Source organism: Myotis davidii, unplaced genomic scaffold (genome assembly GCF_000327345.1).
Source record: "Myotis davidii unplaced genomic scaffold, ASM32734v1 scaffold316, whole genome shotgun sequence".
Classification (NCBI taxonomy): Eukaryota; Metazoa; Chordata; class Mammalia; order Chiroptera; family Vespertilionidae; genus Myotis; species Myotis davidii.
The window spans coordinates 441257-460309 of NW_006287072.1; the positions used below are offsets into that span (position 1 = coordinate 441257).

The 19053-nt window shown below is 41.8% G+C and overlaps 1 protein-coding gene across 2 annotated transcripts in view; it reads left to right on the forward strand.

The window, feature by feature from the left end:
* The window catches only part of MED12L (mediator complex subunit 12 like), a 398615-nt gene that overhangs the window by 107956 nt on the left and 271606 nt on the right, over window positions 1–19053 (forward strand). For both annotated transcript variants that reach the window (XM_006758962.2, XM_006758963.2), the window contains exon 11: window positions 17494–17625. In XM_006758962.2, the coding sequence (XP_006759025.1) occupies window positions 17494–17625 (132 nt within the window). The remainder of the gene's footprint in view (window positions 1–17493; window positions 17626–19053) is intronic.

A 19053-nucleotide genomic window follows, 5' to 3' on the forward strand; every position in this document is an offset into this window, starting at 1 on the left:
GAAGGCACCCCAACTCCCCAATCGGCCCTGCTCTGAGCCCGACCAGGGGCTGCACCTAGGGTTTGGGCCTGCCCTCTGCCACCCGGGAGCAGGCCTAAGCCAGCAGGTCGTTATCTCCTGAGGGGGTCTCAGACTGCGAGAGGGCACAGGCCGGGCTGAGGGACCCCCCGCTTCCCCCGAGTGCACCAATTTTTGTGTACCGGGCCTCTAGTAGAATATAATACTTGATAATGATAATAAAATGACTGTGTTACTGGTTTGTATATTTGCTGTACTTTTAATTGTCATTTACAGTGTACTCTTTCTACTAATAAAAAAAAGCTTGGTATAAAACAGTATGCTGTATTAAGCCAGCAGCAGCCAGCCTCATACACCTCGTGTTTACCATGTTTGATTGCATCATTTTCTCATGTGCTCAACTTAATCTCATGTTGTTTTGTATGGTAACATATACTGTACAGGCTCGTGGCCTAGGTGTGTAGTTAGACCATCTAGGTTTGTGTAGTGCACTCTGATGTTCATATGACAAAATTGCCTTTTGATGCATTTCTCAGAATGTACCCTAGTTGTCAAGTGGTGTATGGCTGTATTTTAAGGAATTGGCTCACATGATTATGGGGGCTGGCAAATCTGAAATGTGCAGGGCAGGCCAGCAGGTTGGGGATTCAGGGAAGTGCTGATGTTGCAGCTTGAATCTGAAGGCAGCCTGGAGGCAGAATTCTTTCTTCCTTGGGGTCCTGTATTTTCTCTTAAGGTCTTTAACTGATTGAATAAGGCCCACCCATGTTATAGAAGATAATCTGTTTTACTAAGTCTATGGATTTAAACGTTATTCATATTTTTAAAAAAGTCTTCATCTAAATTGGAGTTTGACCCTAAGACATAGCCTAGCCAAGCTGACACATAAAATTAACCATCACACAGACAGTTGTTATCATATGCCTCCTAGTAATAGATTGTTTCATTATTGAACTTATCTATAAATGTCAGATTTTCAGGGTTTTTTTCCCCCCTTCTTATTTTGTGGAGAAATAAAAAGCTTGTGTTCTTTTTACAATGGAAAGTGCCTGTGGTATGTTCAAGTCGTGCTAGGTACCTACCTTCAATGAATACCTTAGTTAACTGATTATAAATACCTTTGGTTTTCATAGTAGTCTTTGGGAATTTCATATATGGAAAGAAGAGAAAACAAAAAGACCACCACAAATCTTTCACTGTCCTACCTCCATGTGAACTTGATGTGAATCTTTTTCCATATTACTTCTGTTTGAATATATGTGGGTCATCAGTCTGCTTCTCGAAGATAAGGTTCATGCCAAGTAGGGTATCCGGATGCTGTGAGTGAGGCACACAGACCCAGTATAATTTCTAACTCGAGCCTAAGTGGAAATGCTTCAGTCCTTCCAGAGAGCATACTGATGATAAAAGTCTACATAGTTCTCTGCTCACTGACATAGGACAGAGTGATACTGGGTTCTTCTGGGGTGGACACCTTGAAATCTTTTTTTTTTTTTTTTTTGGAATAAAGACTTTCTTAGATAAAAGGCTTCAAGAGTGCTAAGATTTGTAATATGTAGACGTGAGCTATCTGGAGGGAAAGTAGGGCTACCTGAGATTCAAGGTGTGCTTTTGGATTGCTAACCTGCTTGCGCTAAATGTTGAGTAAAGACTATATTGTTCCCAAGTGAGTTTTACCTAGTCCACCCTAACCACTTTAGTTTTATGGTTAGCCTGACTACGACGTATCTTTCTAGTTCATGAAAATGACCAACTTCAGAATTCCTATGCCTCATTCACACAGAGACTTAAGTTACAGGACTCTTAAAGAGAAAAATCATGAGTGTCTGAATGTTTTTGAATAAAATTATATTATCAGATTCTCTCTCAAGCACAGTTATCTCCAATGTGGGTGCCTGAGGTGGGCCATTGGGTGCAAGAGGAAGTGATTAGAATTTCTATTTAAATTACATTTTCAAACAACCAGTTCTGTTTTGTCTAGGTTTTATAATAAACATAAGTGTTATGCTGATATTAGTATAGAAACCAATAAATATGTGTTGAGTGAGAGTGCTAAAAAAATACTGAGCTGAAAAGGTATGTAAGAAATGTTTGGTGATCTCTGCTGTAAGCATCCTCAAGTGAGGGACTTCGCCCTGAAGTGCGTCCCACTAGAGGGCGATGTGTGCTCAGGGCAGAGAGTCCTGGATACTCTAGTCACAAACACACTTCATTGGAAGGAACGTTAGTGTTGCCCATTTAGGAGTAATTATATTGCATGTTGACTCAACACCAGAAAGATCTGATCTGAGTGAGTGGTTGCTTTGTGATTAATATGCTGTTTAATGAATAAGACAAAAAACTACATTTTACCCTGTAAGTTAAACTGGTCATCTTTTCTTTTTTTTTTTTTTTTTAAATATTTTATTGATTTTTTACAGAGAGGAAGGGAGAGAGATAGAGAGTTAGAAACATCAATGAGAGAGAAACATCGATCAGCTGCCTCCTGCACATCTCCCACTGGGGATGTGCCCGCAACCCAGGTACATGCCCTTGACCGGAATCGAACCTGGGACCTTTCAGTCCGCAGGCCGACGCTCTATCCACTGAGCCAAACCGGTTTCGGCCATCTTTTCTTAATAATTGGTCAGAAAGAATAACTGGATGGAGCCTTCTGAAACACTTAACATGAAATTATTTTTTACAATATGACTTTGGCATCTACTCGTGTGTGTGCGTGTGTGTGTGTGTGTGTGTGTGTGTGTGAACATATGTATGTGTACTAGTATGTATGTGAATGGCAATGTTGCATCTCTGTTTACTCACCACAGAGTTTGCTGTTTTCTTGACTTCTGAGTCACATTATATGTTTCTGGAATCCATGTATGAACCATGCAGCTGTATTGATTGCTCAGCTCTGTGACCTCAAACAAGTTATTGGTGGGCTCTGCACCTTTAGTGCTCTTACTTGTTAATCAGCATAGAGCACTTGACCCACTTGTCTCTAAGGAGACATAGTACTTTCAGTATTATTAAGCACTATGTAAATGTGTTTTAAATTGTTAGTATTAGTAATAATCATTATTAGGATTATATTAGAAGAACCAATATAATGTTATGTTGGAAGTTATAATTCTCTGATAAGGAGGAGTTGTATAAAGTCGTGTAGTTGGTATTCAGAAACACATCACACTTCTTCAAAACGAACTTCCCCTTTTTGATTTTATAATTTGTTAAGGCTTAGACAACGTGATAGATAATAGGATATGCGGCAGCCTCTGCAGTTGCAGTCAGTCTGAGGTTTGCTTTTGCTGAAGTCATGTGTAGGGTCATGAACTGCATAGTCTCCTCACATCTGTTTGGGAAACTTGAACTCCATTCTCCTCGATTCCCTTTTCTCTGAAACTGCTAAGGGGAAATGCTATTCTCTCTATTCTCATGTGGGATGGGGAGAACAGCTGTCCAGATGTGATGAGGGGCAGAGGGCCAGGTTTGTTGTGTAATGTCTTGGAGTTTGGTGAAAGCCCATTGAAAACAGTGATGTACGAGATGGGATTCGAGGCCTTGGCCCTGCCCTGTGGTTGGAGTGTGGTCACAGGGATTAGCAACTGACATTGTGCCAGGCCTGTGCTTGGGGTGTGCCAGGCGTATAACATGCTTTCACTCAACCCACATAAAATGCATTGTTCCTTTACCCTCCTTCCTTCTCCACTCTCTCCCCAATCCTCAGCTACTGCTTCTGTATCAGGGTTTGGGTACTAGTGTAAGAGCATGAAAGTGCAAATTTCAAAACACCCTCAGTGTTAGTTTTTCTAGATCTGTGCCACTTGATTTTCCATTCAGTGGAGAGTAAGGTGTGAAAATGGCAATTCATAGGGCAGGGTTGGGCCACACAGGGGCCAGACAGGTGCAGTGCACTGGTGGTGGGCAGTTGTGCACAGGGTGGGCTGAGGTGACCGGGAAATGGGCATGCTTTTAGGAAAGGGGTGGCCTCTCAGATTCTACTTGGGGTGGCGGACCCACTGTTGCTGATCATCATTTCAAGAGAACTGGGATATCAAGATGTGTATGTAACCTTTCTAAGTCTTACAGCACTCTCCAGGCCAGTCCGCAGGTCTGCTGGTCGTGTTTGCTCGGATGCCTGTCACTTTCCAACTCCTGGTACGTTTCATACAACGTTTACTCACTCATTTGCCTACTCAGTGTTTTAGAACCGTTCCTACTCTTGGTGGTAGAGACTGAGAAGCCGGCATCCCTGTGAGGGAGTTAACTGTGTGGGGGTGAGGACCTCCGCTTCCTGATGCTGACGGAGCCCATCACTTGTGAACTCACCTGAGCAGTAGGATGAGGGGTGTCCCCTCAACCCTCCAGAGCCATGCACCACTTCTTCCCTCTTGGCTTCTCTCCTTGTTTTTGTGGGTGTGAGGGGCTAAGAAGCTACCTCTTTCTCACTTCTCTCTCTGGTGCCTGGGAAGCAGGCTTTCTCTTCCTGCTGGAAGGCTGGACCAGCTGCTCTGGGCAGAGCTGCTCAGACAGCAGCAGCTTGCATTTCCCCTTTCCCCGCGGGTCCACAACCCCAGCACACCCAGACTCTGGAAACCTGCGCATTTGCTGTTTGTGTGGTTTGGTGCTTGGAGTATTCACAAAGCATTCTCTGAACAGCTGAGAGGCGCTCATGCTGATGATCTGAGTAGTGGGCTGAGGTCCAGAGCACGTGCCTGACTCCCTGTGGGTTAGGCCCCCGGTCAGGCCAGGTCTCTGCAGTGTGGCTGATGCACCACCTGAAGCCTCGCATCTGTGATGGCCGACCTTGTCCTGTGTGTCTTCCTGTGAGCCTGTAGTTCCTAGGCCAGGGTCTGTTCCTTCTGCTCACCAGCATTTCACCAGCCGCTAGCACCGTGCCTGGGGCCCTCAAGTCCCGAGGAGGTACTTAGGAAATTTGGTTTTAGGGCTGCTAAAAATGCTGCTGGGATAATGAACTGGAAGGGAGACTCCTGTATTAGTTTTGGCTTGGTATCAAGTTGTCAGTGGTTCCTGTTCAGATGTGTAGGAGAGTGGCAGGTGGATGGGGGAATGTGGCTGACGGGAGTGCTCAGCTGTAAAATCAGCAGGTTAGTGTGTTCCTTTGGGGGCATTAGGGACAGTTCACCTACTCATGATGAGTGTCAGTTTCTTCATTTGTAAAAGGGCGGATAAAACACGTCGATATTTATAGGGCTTAGGCGGAAACCCTAGCTGCTATTATTATGGATAATGTATTTTGGGAGACAGAAACTTTGGAGAGATGAAAGGAATATGATCCCTTGGGACTACTGTAGACACACTCATACACAATTATCCATCACACAACTATCCCTCACACTGTCCACTAGTCCAAAAAGCACAGCCAGGATCTGCCAGGCTTTCTACATTCTTGGATTTTCACAAATGCTTTTACCCTCAGGAGGGAAGACGGAGGGTGGGGTCAGCCCACCCATGGGGAGGTGGCCACAATCCGATATTCTGAATGAGATCATGCTCATCTCAATACTCAGGATGATTTTAAAGCCAAGACTCAAGAAAGTCAAGCACAAGTGAAGCAAACAAGGAACACACAGGCCTGACCCCCGTTGAGAAGCCCTGCACGGAGTGACCGCAGCTGCTGTTAGTGCTGCCAGGGGCCTGTTGGAATCCACTGTGCCTTCGACGGTGCAGGTTTTCCTACTGGTCACCCAAAGGAAGTGTTGCAACAGCTACCATCTACTTTTTAAAAATAAACCTATTAGTAAAAGGGCAGTTATGTTAACATAGTGGGAAAAATTGTGTGCCTGGGCACTTAGACTTTGCTGGCATTGAGAGGGTCAGCAACACCACCATTTAGGTGGAGTGGGCCTCTGTTTTCGAGCATGTATGCAAGGTCATAAACACTAGGCCATGTTTTAAGTGTGTTATATCATCTTGTTTAATTTTCCCCTGGCCCGTGAGATGCATGTCTTAAAAAATTTTTGTTCCCCAACTTTACAGATGAGGAAAGCAAGGTTGAGTGAGCTTGAGTACATTGCCTAAGCTCATACGCAGCTCATTGGTGGGAGAACAGGAATTGGGATGATAATGGTTGCAGAGTGGCACTCTGAAATAGTACATTCTATTCTTTGAACCTCTCTAAAAAATCATTTTATTTTAATTGTCTAAAGCTGAGCAAACAAGTATCAGATGTAAATTTAGAAAAAGGAGGGAAAAACTTTAATAATAGCCCTAAACAGTTCCCACGTGTTAATATTGGCACTTTTTTTCCCTTCATGCATAATCTGTAATTAATTTTTAAAAGTTTGTTTGAGATTTTTAACATAGTAAATAATACTTTAGAAGACAGTCTAAATCCTCAAGTTGAGTAGTCTGGCCTTTGTAGTAGAACACAGACGAGGCCACCTTAGACCTAGATTAGAAGCCTTGCTGTGTCGCTAGGTAGGTGGGCAGCCTCGGACCAGTTATTTCCTTCCTCAGTATCATTCTCTTTGTCCAGAGGCCTTCCTAATAAAATCCACATCATCTGGCAGCTTATGATAAATAGTAAATGCTGAGTGTTATGTTCTGGGCTGGGCAGCCTAGCACCATTGTTTAGAAATTGATAGTCCCCTTGTTCTCATCTGTATGTTTTCTTTATTATTTATAAAAAGCAAGCAGTATACTTTATTAGACCATACAGTGATAACTTTTGGGATTTAAGTGTAATGTTTTAATTATTTTCAGAATTAGCCCTTTTCAATGACTTTCAGAGATTACTTTGTGATTATAATTTATCTCGTGTATGACTTTGGTTATCATGCAGTTATATATTTCTCAAAACAGTTTTCTTCATATGTATTATTTAAATGTTGATTTAATGGAGGGATAGCACATTTATTTTTTGGCACATTGCAAATTAATGACAATTAGTTGATATAAATGCTTAGAGGAAGGTCTTTACTTTTGTTTTCTTACCTACCTCTCTTCTTCTCAGAACTCAGAACTGTACTATTTTTAACTGGTGCTTTGTAATAAAAAAGGAAGTATTTTTTGCTTTCATGATGTATGTTTTGTTTCAAGACCTAAAGGCTATCAACATTGATTCTGAGGATGTGAGACTAGGAGAACATGCCCTTTTCCTCATCAGAAATCAGCCATTCCAAGTATCTTTTTGGAAGGTATACATGACAGAAAACATTTGTATATACATATAAAGATTTTTTAATAATGAGTTCTATTTATATTTAAATTATAAATCTTATGAGCTTATGGTTAACAATCTTAGGCTAATTACTTTATAAGATGATTCTGCTAGAAAACTATTTGTGACCATGTCCAACAGGCTTATGTTCTATTAGCATCTCAGACCAATTTTAACTTGTGCAGCTCTTGAAATTCACCCAGGTCTCCATCATGTACTTCAGGCTGCAAGCCATGTGACTTGCTAATATCACTACTCTACGTATAACTATTCCATATTATTTATTGGTGCTGTTATATGAATAATGTTCTTATCCTGATGTGACCATTTTGTTTAATGTTGACTAGGAGTGATTAATTATATTTATAAACATGTCCTTTTAGTTTTAGATTAAAGGGCTTTATTCAGTATCTGATCTCAGTCAAGTTTGCTGTGGCTTATAGCAATGAGTCATTGGTCTTTCCTGTTCCCTTTTATGGCATTGTTTTATAATGTAGGTAGTATATTTAAATTCCATATTTTAAAATAGTAAACAGTTTCACCAAGTATCTCTAATTTCTAAAGGAAGTTTGCCTCATATGTAATTGCCTTTATTTTTTAAATAATACAAGACCTGTGGTTAGTGTATAGATACCATTAGGTTATTGAGTAAGAGTTGAATTATACTTTAATTTATCAGGTTTGTGCCACCTTCCCCCAGGAACGAAAAATGTGACAAATCTCCCTTATGATAAGGCTTTCTCCACATTTGCAATATATTTACTATAGATGTAGCACCCCCATGATGATTATTTGCAACAGAATGAAAAACTCCAGTATTTACCATTATGGTATGTCCCAAGATCATGAGGCCAGATGAACAATGCTGTTACTTAAGGGACCTTAATGATTTTTCAATTTTGTGTTCATTCATCCCCTCTTGTTCCCATTATAGAAGTTATTTCTGCTTGTGATTGTTATACACATAGTATATGTCTACATTCTGTATATCAAGACGTCCCTTTCAGCCCTGGCCAGTTTTGCTCAGTGGTTTAGAGTGTCGACCCATGAACCAAAGGGTCATGGGATCAATTCCCAGTCGAGGACATGTACGTGGGTTGCAAGTTCAATCCCTGGCCCCAGTTGGGGCTCATACAGGGGTCATCCAATTGATGTGTCTCTTTCACATTGATGTTTCTCTCTCCCTCCCTCCTTCCCTCCCTCCCTTCCTTCCTTTCTTCCTCCCTCCTTCCCTCAGTTTTCCTTCCACTCTCTCTAGAAATCAATGGGAAAGATATCTTCAGGTGAGGATTAACAAAACAAACAAAAAAGTCCCTTTCAGCCTATGACCTGGAACTCTGTCCTTCTCTCCTACCAAGAATGGGGCTGCCAGAGCCCTGCTCAGGTAGCTTGGGTTTGATTCAGGTCTGTAACCCAGCAGCTTTGAGATATTTAACATTTTCAACCTAGAGGCCTAACTTTGCTCCACAGTCATGATAGCGTGAAAGCATTAGAGCAGGAAACACCGTGGAACAAATACTCATTATTTTTGTGAGCAGTAACAGTGGTTCATTTTGGCCCGTATACTTTGGATATTTTCCTAGGCATTTATGTATATTGATATGAGCACTTTAGATTCTAACAGGATTTTTTTCTGCTTAATATTGTCCATCACATCTTGCCTGTTTATTTTGTTCTGTCTATGGTGCTCAATTCTTTTATTCTAATAAAGTTATCCAGTTGCTGGTAGTAATGTTGACTTATCCTTTCAAGTATTTATTCCTTTTCTTCCTGTTGACTAAATCTTTAGATGATGCTAAATAATAGTATTGGGGCCACCATCCTTGATTCATTAAATTAGGAATGGAGCCAGGCCAGTGTGGCGCAGTGGTTGAGCATTGACCCACAAACCAAGAGGTCACCAGCTCGATTCCTGGTCAGGCCACATACCCAGGCTGTGGGCTCGATCCCAAGTGGGTGGCGTGCAAGAGGCAGCCAATCAATGTTTCTCTCTCATCACTGATGTTTCTATCTCTCCCTATCCCTTCCTCTTTTAGAAATAAATAAAAATATATTTTAAAAATTAGGAATGGGAATGCTTCTAGTGTTTTACACTTAATCAGCTGTTGGATTACATTAGATATTTTTCCACATTAAGTAAGTTCATCTGTGTGTTGGGGGAACAGGGATAAGATATTAGACCCCTCCCCTCCAACCCACCCCAATCATCCTCGTGTTTTCATTCAGTTACATGTATTACAGTACATTGCTTTTATATTTTTTGATTAAAAAATATCTTTTGAATCCAACATGTGCCAGGCACTGTGATAGATGCTGAAAATATAACCATGAAGAAGGCACATCCTGCCTTATATGAGTATCTAGTCTAACATGTGTTAGAGGTGGAATGAAGTCTTTGGTAACTTATGTGGCTTCATTTCTGTAATGTCAATTTGATTAGAAATGTGGCTGGTCTCTTGAGAGGTAGGAGTCAGGGCTGGAACCCTGGTGGCAGTGACTGATTGGAGTGGGGTCTGTGTGGCCCACCTGGGAGACTTCCAAGTCACCATGGTGCTCCTTGTATTTCCAGTGACCTTGCTTCACCCATGATGGGAGCAGCAGAGAGTATGGACTTTGTAACTAGGTCTCCTAGCTTTTCCACTTTTGATCTCCATGCCCTTGGCCATTTTAACCTCTGAACCTCCATTTTCCTATCTGTAAAATGGGAATAACAACACCTACTTCAAAGTTTGTTGTTGAGATTAGAGGTGATGTAAGTAAAACACCCAGTACCTGCTCAATAAATGTTTTAGATTCTTTCTACTGCTACTACTTGTTGGAAATTTATAGCTGTTAATGTTATTGCCATGATTACATGTTTTTAACTTATGCTGGGCCGGAACTTGGCTTCTTGACCACCTTGTTGGATGCTTTTTCTCTGACATTAACTCTGTGCCTTGACTCAGTTTTTCTCTATGTGTCTGTCTCGCCCTCTCTTTCTTGTTCTGTATGCCCTATTTGCCTGTGTGCAGTTACAAGCTAGAGTGCCTGCTGTGGGTTGTTCGGTGATGTTTTATCTATAAAGCCCCTGAATATTTATTGCTCTTTTGTAGTGTTCAGATGGAAGTTCTTTCTTCAGTAGTTTTCAGAAGTGTGTCTCCTCTTCCTAAAGGACATTTGAGGCGAGTAGCTGGAAATCTTATAATCAGTCATGAGCTATGTTTTGAAAGATGCATGTTAATTACATGGAAGTAAATATTACAGAACAAGGAAACAGAATACTCTGAGGCTGTAAGCTGCAAGGTGGAAGGCAGAAAAGCCCAGAGCAGCATGGGCCTCACACAAAAGTCTGTTGTGTACACTGAGGGGAGTGGGCGGAGTCGGGGGGGGGCAGTAAGGGTCAAAATTACCTTCCCAGATTCTTTTGACAAACAGTGTTGCTCTGCTTACCTAGTTCATTTCCCTAGAGTTAGGTTGTGGCAAGAGGTCCATTAATTAGATGAATGATTAGTTGGACAAATTATTGAACATCTTTATGTCTTGCTTTCTTAATCTGTAAAATGGTGACACTAATAATTAGCTCATAGAGAGTGAAGATTAAAATAAATAATTCCTGGAACACATTTATTGCAATCTCTGTGAATTGAGTAAGCACTTAAAATAAATATTGCCTCTATTACTGCCATCTTCAGATTTGCTAAGATACCTTTCTTAGTGACTTTGAAAGTGATTTAGTCCATCCTATGTTATTTTATTAGAAGTGAATGCATAGATTTACATTTAAGTCCAAGCACTTTCCATTTTTAATTTTTGTTGGGTCTGCTTTGGTCAGTTATTGGTGCTGAGACATTAAAATAAGCAATAAATATTCCAAAAAGTCAATTAGACAGAATAGATGTTTGCCGGAATATAAACGATTTCATTGGTCAGGGCTCATTGGTCAGGGCTCAACACCTAAAATATTTCACGAGGTTGAGCACAGAGCAGTGAGCCGCATGAGTACCTGGCACAGAGTGATTTTTTCCCCGGTGTTCTGAGAATCTCCTAAAGTCTTCGCTGCCTGTCAAAACCCCGAATCCAGAATGTAACAGTAAAGCTGAGAGGATGGGGTACTACATACAACTGGTAACCCCTCCTTGAGCCACCTGAGGGCGGGAGGAGGAGCAGTACCCCCAGAAGGAGGGGTGCAGCTCCTGGGAGAAGGAAAGGATGGTGAGCAGATAGAACAGGCCCTGTCTGAGGGCTGAGGACTCCCCTTCTTGGAGAGGACCTGAGATTTAATGCTGATCCTGCACCTTTAACTTCCCTTTTCTGTGTTTAACTGCAAGCCTCTCCCATCTACCTGTCTTATTTATGTATCTTTAATTAGATAATGAAAAGTCACCATTTTCATGCAGAAAATAGAAATAAAAACAAATGATCCCACAAAATTTCTCATACTTCCATTGCTGAAGATACATTCTTTCTCCCCTGAGCTGACCATGGGCCTTTTTTTCCTGTAAGATCGGTCTACTTTCAATTGTTGTGATCCATTATGTGCTTCTGACAAACATCAGAAGGAGTCTTTATCAGGCTTCACTGAGGCCTGGGGCACTCATGTCTTTTTACTTAAGATAACTTCTTTGGGCTATATTTTTAGAGGTTGAATTATTGGAGCAAATAATATATACTTTTAAGACTATTGTTATGTAACAGAAATTACATTCGAAAGGGAAGTACCAATTTTTATTCCCACAAAGTGATACATGAGAATATACCTATATCTAGTGCCTAGAAAAGGGCCTCGTCATAGTAGGTGCTCAATACATATTTATTTAATGAATTAGTAAGTAAATGCATGAGTGAGGCTCTACCAATTTCATGGTACTCTTCATAGTGTGTTTTCATAAACTATTTTCCAGATTTTAAGTTTTGTATTGTTGCCTTTCTACATTTGCCATTTAACCAGCAGTCCTCAGATCCTGTAATTGCTTGAACCATAGCCATGTTTTCACTGTTTATGTTTGCTTAAAACTACTTAGAATTAATTTCCTATTGTTACTGTAACAAGTTATCTGAAATTTAGCAGCTTAAAACAACACAGACTTGTTCTCCCATAGTTCTGGAAGGTATCATCTCACTGGGCTGCTTTCCTTCCAGGGGCTCTGGGACAACCGTTTCCTCGCATTTTCTAGCTCCTAGAGGCCACCTCACTCCCTAGCTTATGTTCCCTTACTCCTTTGTCAAAGCCAGCGGCAGAGCATCTTCAAACTCCTCCCTTGGTTTCACTCCTGCTTCTTTTGTCATAGCTCTTTCTCTCACTCTCCCCCCTGCCCCCACCTCCATTCCTTTATAAGCACTCCGGAGATTACTTTGGGGCCACCCAAATAATGCATGATAATCCCTTCTTCTCAAGACCCTTAATCACAGTCCGAAAGTCCCTTTTGCCATTTAAGGTGACATTCATAGGCCCTGGGATTAGGATGTGGACATCTTTGGGGATGAGGGCCATTGTTCTGCCTGCCACATACTTTGTTTGCTGTTGTTCATCTCTATTTTGAAATCTAATACTTTTAAGATATTTCTCAAAAGCTACCTTCTAAAAGAAACATCTAAGAATTCCCTTCAGTTGTCTCTCTGCTCCTGGTGAATATTGCTGTCTTTCTGAGATAAATGATGTGTTCTTTCTTATGCATCTAAATTATGTATATACATGTATGTCTGTCCCACTAAATCTCCATCTTGTTGAAGGCAGGGACCTTCATATTTAGTTCATATCCTGAGCTACTAACTTACCTCAGATTTTTGCTTTGAACTTATTATGTGTTAAAAGTATTTATTAAATTTCACTTAAACAATTATTGGTGTAAAGAAGAGGAGCTTAATATTTTTAGAAATTTGTTGTTAGGAAGAAAATGCATTTCACCTTACATATTTGAAATCATGATATCCTATTGACAGTGTAGGGGCCCTGTCCAGAGTGCGCCGGCTGTTCAAAGCCAATCTGAGTGTGGGAATCCTAATCAGAGTGTTCAAGGCTAATTTGCTGTATGCAGGTGCAAAAGCAAGGACACAGCAATCTTACTTACCCACTGACGGTGCAGGCATGCCTTTCTGTAACCCAAATATTGGTGTCACTATTTGGAAAGAAGCCTCCTTTGTTTAAGTTAGTGTAAAGATGTGTTACTGACCATCCGAGGCTAGGCTGCTTTTATATAGGGGCGGCTGCTCTGTATGTGTTTGCTACTGTATTAGTAAGGGCTACTGTGTGAGCAGTAGTTCCTATGTTTGCTGGACTGCTTTATGTGACAGCTTTGTTAGCTGCTGCCTTGTAAGGCTACTTTGAAGAGTTGTTTTGTCTAATGGCTCCTTGTTAGCAATGGCTACATAGTCTGCAATAAAGCCCCTCTTATACACCTATGGCAGCTCATAACTTCTTCATCCCATACCCGATGCCCATGAAGGTCCAGTCCCTGCCCGAGGGACTCGGACACAACAGTTGGCATAGTCGGCAGGATGAAGGAGTGAGTACTTCCCAACAGACAGTTACTTGAATTAACTTGTAAGACAGCATCTGGCAGACAAAGGGAAGCTACCATCTAATAATTTTCTAGCCGTTGATTGGTACAGAACGGCGGAGAAGGTACAAGGCATTGGTATGTGGGGCACATGAGCCACGGGTGTCAGTATGCACATTGAACATATCTCATGGGGTGTACCCTGGAACTGGTGTTGAGAGTCAAATAAGCAAAATATTCTCCTTATTTTTTGATGATTAGTAGTTAATACATTTAAAATGTAGACCGAGACTTTATAGTAAATAGGGGGCAAAAGGTTTGAATGAAATATTATCTTGAAAAGTAATGCTAAAATTATAAAACTTTATTTTATAACATTTTTAAATTATAAAGAACTAATGTAATGCCTTATTACCCAAGTTCATGACTATGTAATTTGTGTAATTACACAAATTTGTGCACCTTGAAAGGAACTGTAGGCTGTGAGGCTGTGGTAGGCAAGGGGTGGGTCTCAGCCTATCCTCAGCGCCCTGCCTGGCCCCTCCCGCTGTGGTCCCTGGTTTCCTATCTGCTGGCAGTTTCACTCTTGCTGCCGCTGCTCCCATATGCTCATGGTGCCGGCCCCACTCGCACCCACTGAAGGCATAGAGCAATTAGGGCCGGCACCAGCAGCGGGTACAAGCAGGGCCGGCACCATTAGCGGGTGCGAGCGGCTGCTGCTGCTACTCTGATCGCCCCTCAGGAGCAGGGAGAGGTGGAGAAGCCCTCAGGGGCGATCAGGGTCTGCAGCCACTGCTTGCACCTGCTGATGGTACCAAGCAATTGGACCAGCACCAGGCACCAGCAGCAGGTGCCAGTGGTGGCTCTGGCGCTGGCTGTGGGTGCGAGTGGGGCCGTTGCCGGCAGTGGGTGCAAGAGGCGGCTGCTGGCCCTGATCGCCCCTCAGGATCGGGGGAGGTGGAGAAGCCCTGAGGGGCAATTGGGCCCAGCAGCCGCTGCTCGCACCCGCTGATGGCACCAAGGGATTGGGACTGGCGCCCAGCGCCAGCAGTGGGTGCAAGCGGTGGTTCTGGAGCCAGCAGCGGATGTGAGTGGGGCTGGCACCAGCAACAGGTGCAAGCGCCGGGCAGGACCATGGCGTGAGGGAGCAAAGAATTTTCAGTAACCACCAGAAGCTCGCTCACCTGGTCCACCATCCTGCAGCAGCTGATGCCTGCTATGTTCCGCATACCCCCCCTGGTGGTCAGTGCACGTCATAGGAACTGGTTATTCGGTTGTTCCACCATTCGGTGTATTTGCATATTAGCCTTTTATTATAGAGGATTCATATTGTGTGCTTTCAAGTTGGTATAATATGACCTGGTATTCCAGTATGATCTTCTGAGAAGTTAGTGTAAGTTGTTGTAAAACCTCTGTTGTAATATCTTCTGTTTCTTTTAGTCGGCACAGAACCTGCCTATTCCTGCCTTCCCCCGACTCCAGTGTCCCAAGGAAAGATTGGCATCAGTTGGCAGGCTGTTTGATATTCAGAAAGGAGTGGATTTTACACTGTTGGAATCTGCACACCATGGGAAAATACTTTTTGGTTGAAAATAGATTTTAAAATGTGTAACTTGTTATGGGAACACTTGATAGGAAGACAGGAAAGTTTCTGTGATAAAATTTTGAAAGCTCAGTCTTTTAGTAGCATTTTCCTTTGATTTTCTTAATTGACTGAATTCTTAGTAACCACAAATTGAGACTACAGCTGCTGCTGCAGGTAGACAGCCGGCCTGCCTTCAAGTTAAGCGTTCTGTAAGCTGGGACAGGCGGATGCTTATCGTCTATGAACTATGGCAGGTGCAGACTATGAGACTTAATCACTTCCTCTTTCACCCTGTCAACATCTCGTTTTGCTTTATGATTAGTTGTCTTTTCTGCTTTTCCTGCTACAACATGAACTTTTTGGGAATAGGCACCACATCTTTTAAACTTTCGTTTCCCAGGACGTACCTTCTCATGGGTACTTCCTAAGTGCTTTGAAGCAAATCTACTCGTTCCTAAGACTTGTTTTCTAGCACATCACTCCAAAAATGTGGTCATGTCTGGATATGTTAAAGATAATTGTTTTCCTTTATGTTTTTTTTTTTTTAAATACATCTCTAGGTCAAGTAGAGCCTGTTAACTTAAATTGGATAAGTCAGCCGCTTATCCTCTTGTGGCATATTTTCATCAGATTTTTACGATGCAGGAGAAAGTAAAAAATTGTGTAAATGTGCATATGATGCACATTACTTATTTGATTCATTTATTAAAACTGGTGGCAGCGCTTTTAGGGCAACTTCTTTTGTTCTCTTCAGTATTCTCAATGTCAGCATGTGGTGCCTCACTGAACTGACTTGTATGTTTTTACTTTTCTCTGGATTACATTGAAACCAGGTGGGAATTCCTCCCTGTTTGCTTTCTTTTTTAAATGCTACGTTTGGTCTTTGTATATTTTAATTGCATTTTTCTCTTGTTTCAAACCAGGGGAACCAAAGCTCCTTTTGAAATACATGCTTTTGTGTGTGTTTTAGGTCAAGATGTTTATAATGAAATTTAGGGTAGGATGAGTAAAAATCTTGGGATAAACTGATTTTTATATCTATTGTTTCATAGTGTCTAAAGGCTGATCAGGGATTCTTATCCTGAGATTCTTGGATGTTTTCTCAGAGTGCACAAGCCTGAAATGTGCTTACTGTGTGTATATGTATGTGTGTGTGTGTGTGTGTGTGTGTGTGTATACACACATACATTTACAAGAGTTGGCAAAAGTGGGTTTACAGTTTTGAGTACCCAAAACACAGTTTATAGTTGTATTATTACTTATTTTTGTGTTATATGTTTTTGACTGCCATTTTTCATGTTTGTTGTTTCTAGTGCAGTGGGTCTTTGATTAGCAGCCCCTCCTCACCCGGTACCCTCACACATGTTGTTTCTTACAATTCCTCGTTGGACTGGGCGATTTGATAACCTGGCTTGAGTGAATTATTGAGGGACACTGTGAGTGATGGCCCGAGGAGACAACAGTGGAGTGAAGTGCTTGGGCTTTGTAACAGCTGTGCTTGATATTCGGTGGTCTGTTTCCCTTCCATCTGCTTTTGAAATTGAATTCTGGAGGATTCATGGGGCTAGATCAGTGATGGCGAACCTTTTGAGCTCAGCGTGTCAGCATTTTGAAAAACCTTAACTCTGGTGCCGTGTCACATATAGAAATTTTTTGATATTTGCAACTATAGTAAAACAAAGACTTATATTTTTGATATTGATTTGATATAAACAAATTCCATTTAACAAAAAAAAATCAACCAAAAAAATGAGTTTGTGTGTCACCTCTCACACGCGTGTCATAGGTTCGCCATCACTGGGCTAGGCTATGATTCTGTGTAAGTGAAGGCCTATGGAGGGGGCTAGGCTATGATCCTGTGTAAGTGAAGGCCTATGGAGGGGGCTAGGCTATGATCCCGTGTAAGTGAAGGCCTATGGAGGGGGCTAGGTTATGATCCCGTGTAAGTGAAGGCCTATGGAGGGGGCTAGGCTATGATCTCGTGCAAGTGGAAAGCATATAGAATTCTCATTCTCTTGCAATTGTCACATATTCACCTGTTCTGAGTAAATGCTGCCCTTCCTTATGACTAAAGTTTTCTCTTTATATTTTAATTACGAAAGATTTGGGAACACTTTCTAAAATGACTGTAATAAAATATAACAAAAAAGCATTCAAACTTTAGATATTGCAGTGCTTGCTTTTTCCCTACTCTCATTGGGTGAATGCGCATTTGTTTCTGACTGGTACTCATTTCTCTTGGTCATTAGGTTGCCCCCAATGATGAAGCTGTGGTGACATTATTGTGTGAATGGGCTGTGAGCTGTAAACGGTCTGGCAAGCACAGGGCGATGGCAGTGGCGAAACTCTTGGAGAAGAGGCAAGCGGAAATCGAGGCCGAGGTGGGTGTTCCTGTCTGTTTGTTGACCCAACATTTAAACATTATGTTTTGGGAAGGATTCTTTTTTCTTATCCTCATTATATTATATTTTTTCTTTTAAAGGAAAAAGGGAGAATGTACAAATTCATGGCAGGATCTCTCTAAGTTAACGAAGCCAATAGTTCATATACTGGACTAACTTACAGTTATCTTTTATTTTTATTTTTCTCTATAGATTAAGGTATTACATATGTGTCCATATCCCCCATTGTCTCTCCCCTCAACCCCCCACTCTTGCCCTCACCCCGCCCCGGTGTCTGTGTCCATTGGTTAGGCTTATATGCATGCATACAAGTCCTTTGGTTGATCTCTCCCCCTTATCCCTACCTTCCCCTACCTTCCCTCTGAGGTTTGACAGTCTGATCGATGCTTCTCTGTCTGTGGATCTGTTTTTCTTCATCAGTTTATGTTGTTCATTAGATTTCACAAATGAGTGAGATCATGTGACATTATCTTTCTCTGACTGGTTTATTTTGCTTAGCATAATGCTCTCCAGTTCTATCCATGTTGTTGCAACTGGTAAGAACCCCTTCTTTTTTACGGCAGCATGGTATTCCATTGTGTAGATGTACCACTGTTTTTTTAATTCACTCATCTGCTGATGGGCACTTAGCCTGTTTCCAAATCTTAGCTATGGTAAATTGTGCTGCTATGAACATAGGGTGCATATATCCTTTCTGAGTGATGTTTCTAGTTTCTTGGGATATATTCCTAAAAGTGGGACTATGGAGGGGGCTATGTCAAATGGGTCAAATGGGAGTTCCATTTGTAGTTTTTTGAGGAAGCTTCATACTGTTCTCCACAGTGGCTGCACCAGTCTGCATTCCCACCACCAGTGCAAGAGGGTTCCTTTTTCTCTGCATCCTCGTCAGCACTTGTTGTTTGTTGAACAATTATCTTTTAAAACAAAACTTTAATATCTAAGAACAAAGAACTCTTCCTTTGCGAGGTTAAGATACATACACACAAGTGTGTGTGTGCGTGTGTGTGTGTGTGTGTGTGTGTGTGTGTGTGTGTATGTATCTACACTAATAAAAGAGAAACATGCTAATTGGCGTGCGACCGCTACCCTTTTCATTGGCTAATCAGCAAGATATGCAAATTAACCTTCAGCCAAGATGGCGGCCGGCAGCAAGGCAGCTTGAAACTAACATGAGGCTTGCTTGCTTCAGTGACGGAGGACTCCAACGTTCCCCGCCTGCTGCTGCAGGCCTCTGAGCTGCAACTTTAAGCAACTATGTAACAAATATAGAAGCTAAACAAAACCCCAGAAACCTGCTTTAGTTGCCGGGCTTCAGCCAGCAGGATCACAACATTGTTTCAAATACAGAAGGTAAACAAAGGCCAGAAACCTGCTTTCAGCAGCCGAGGCCTAGGAGCTGGAGCCTCA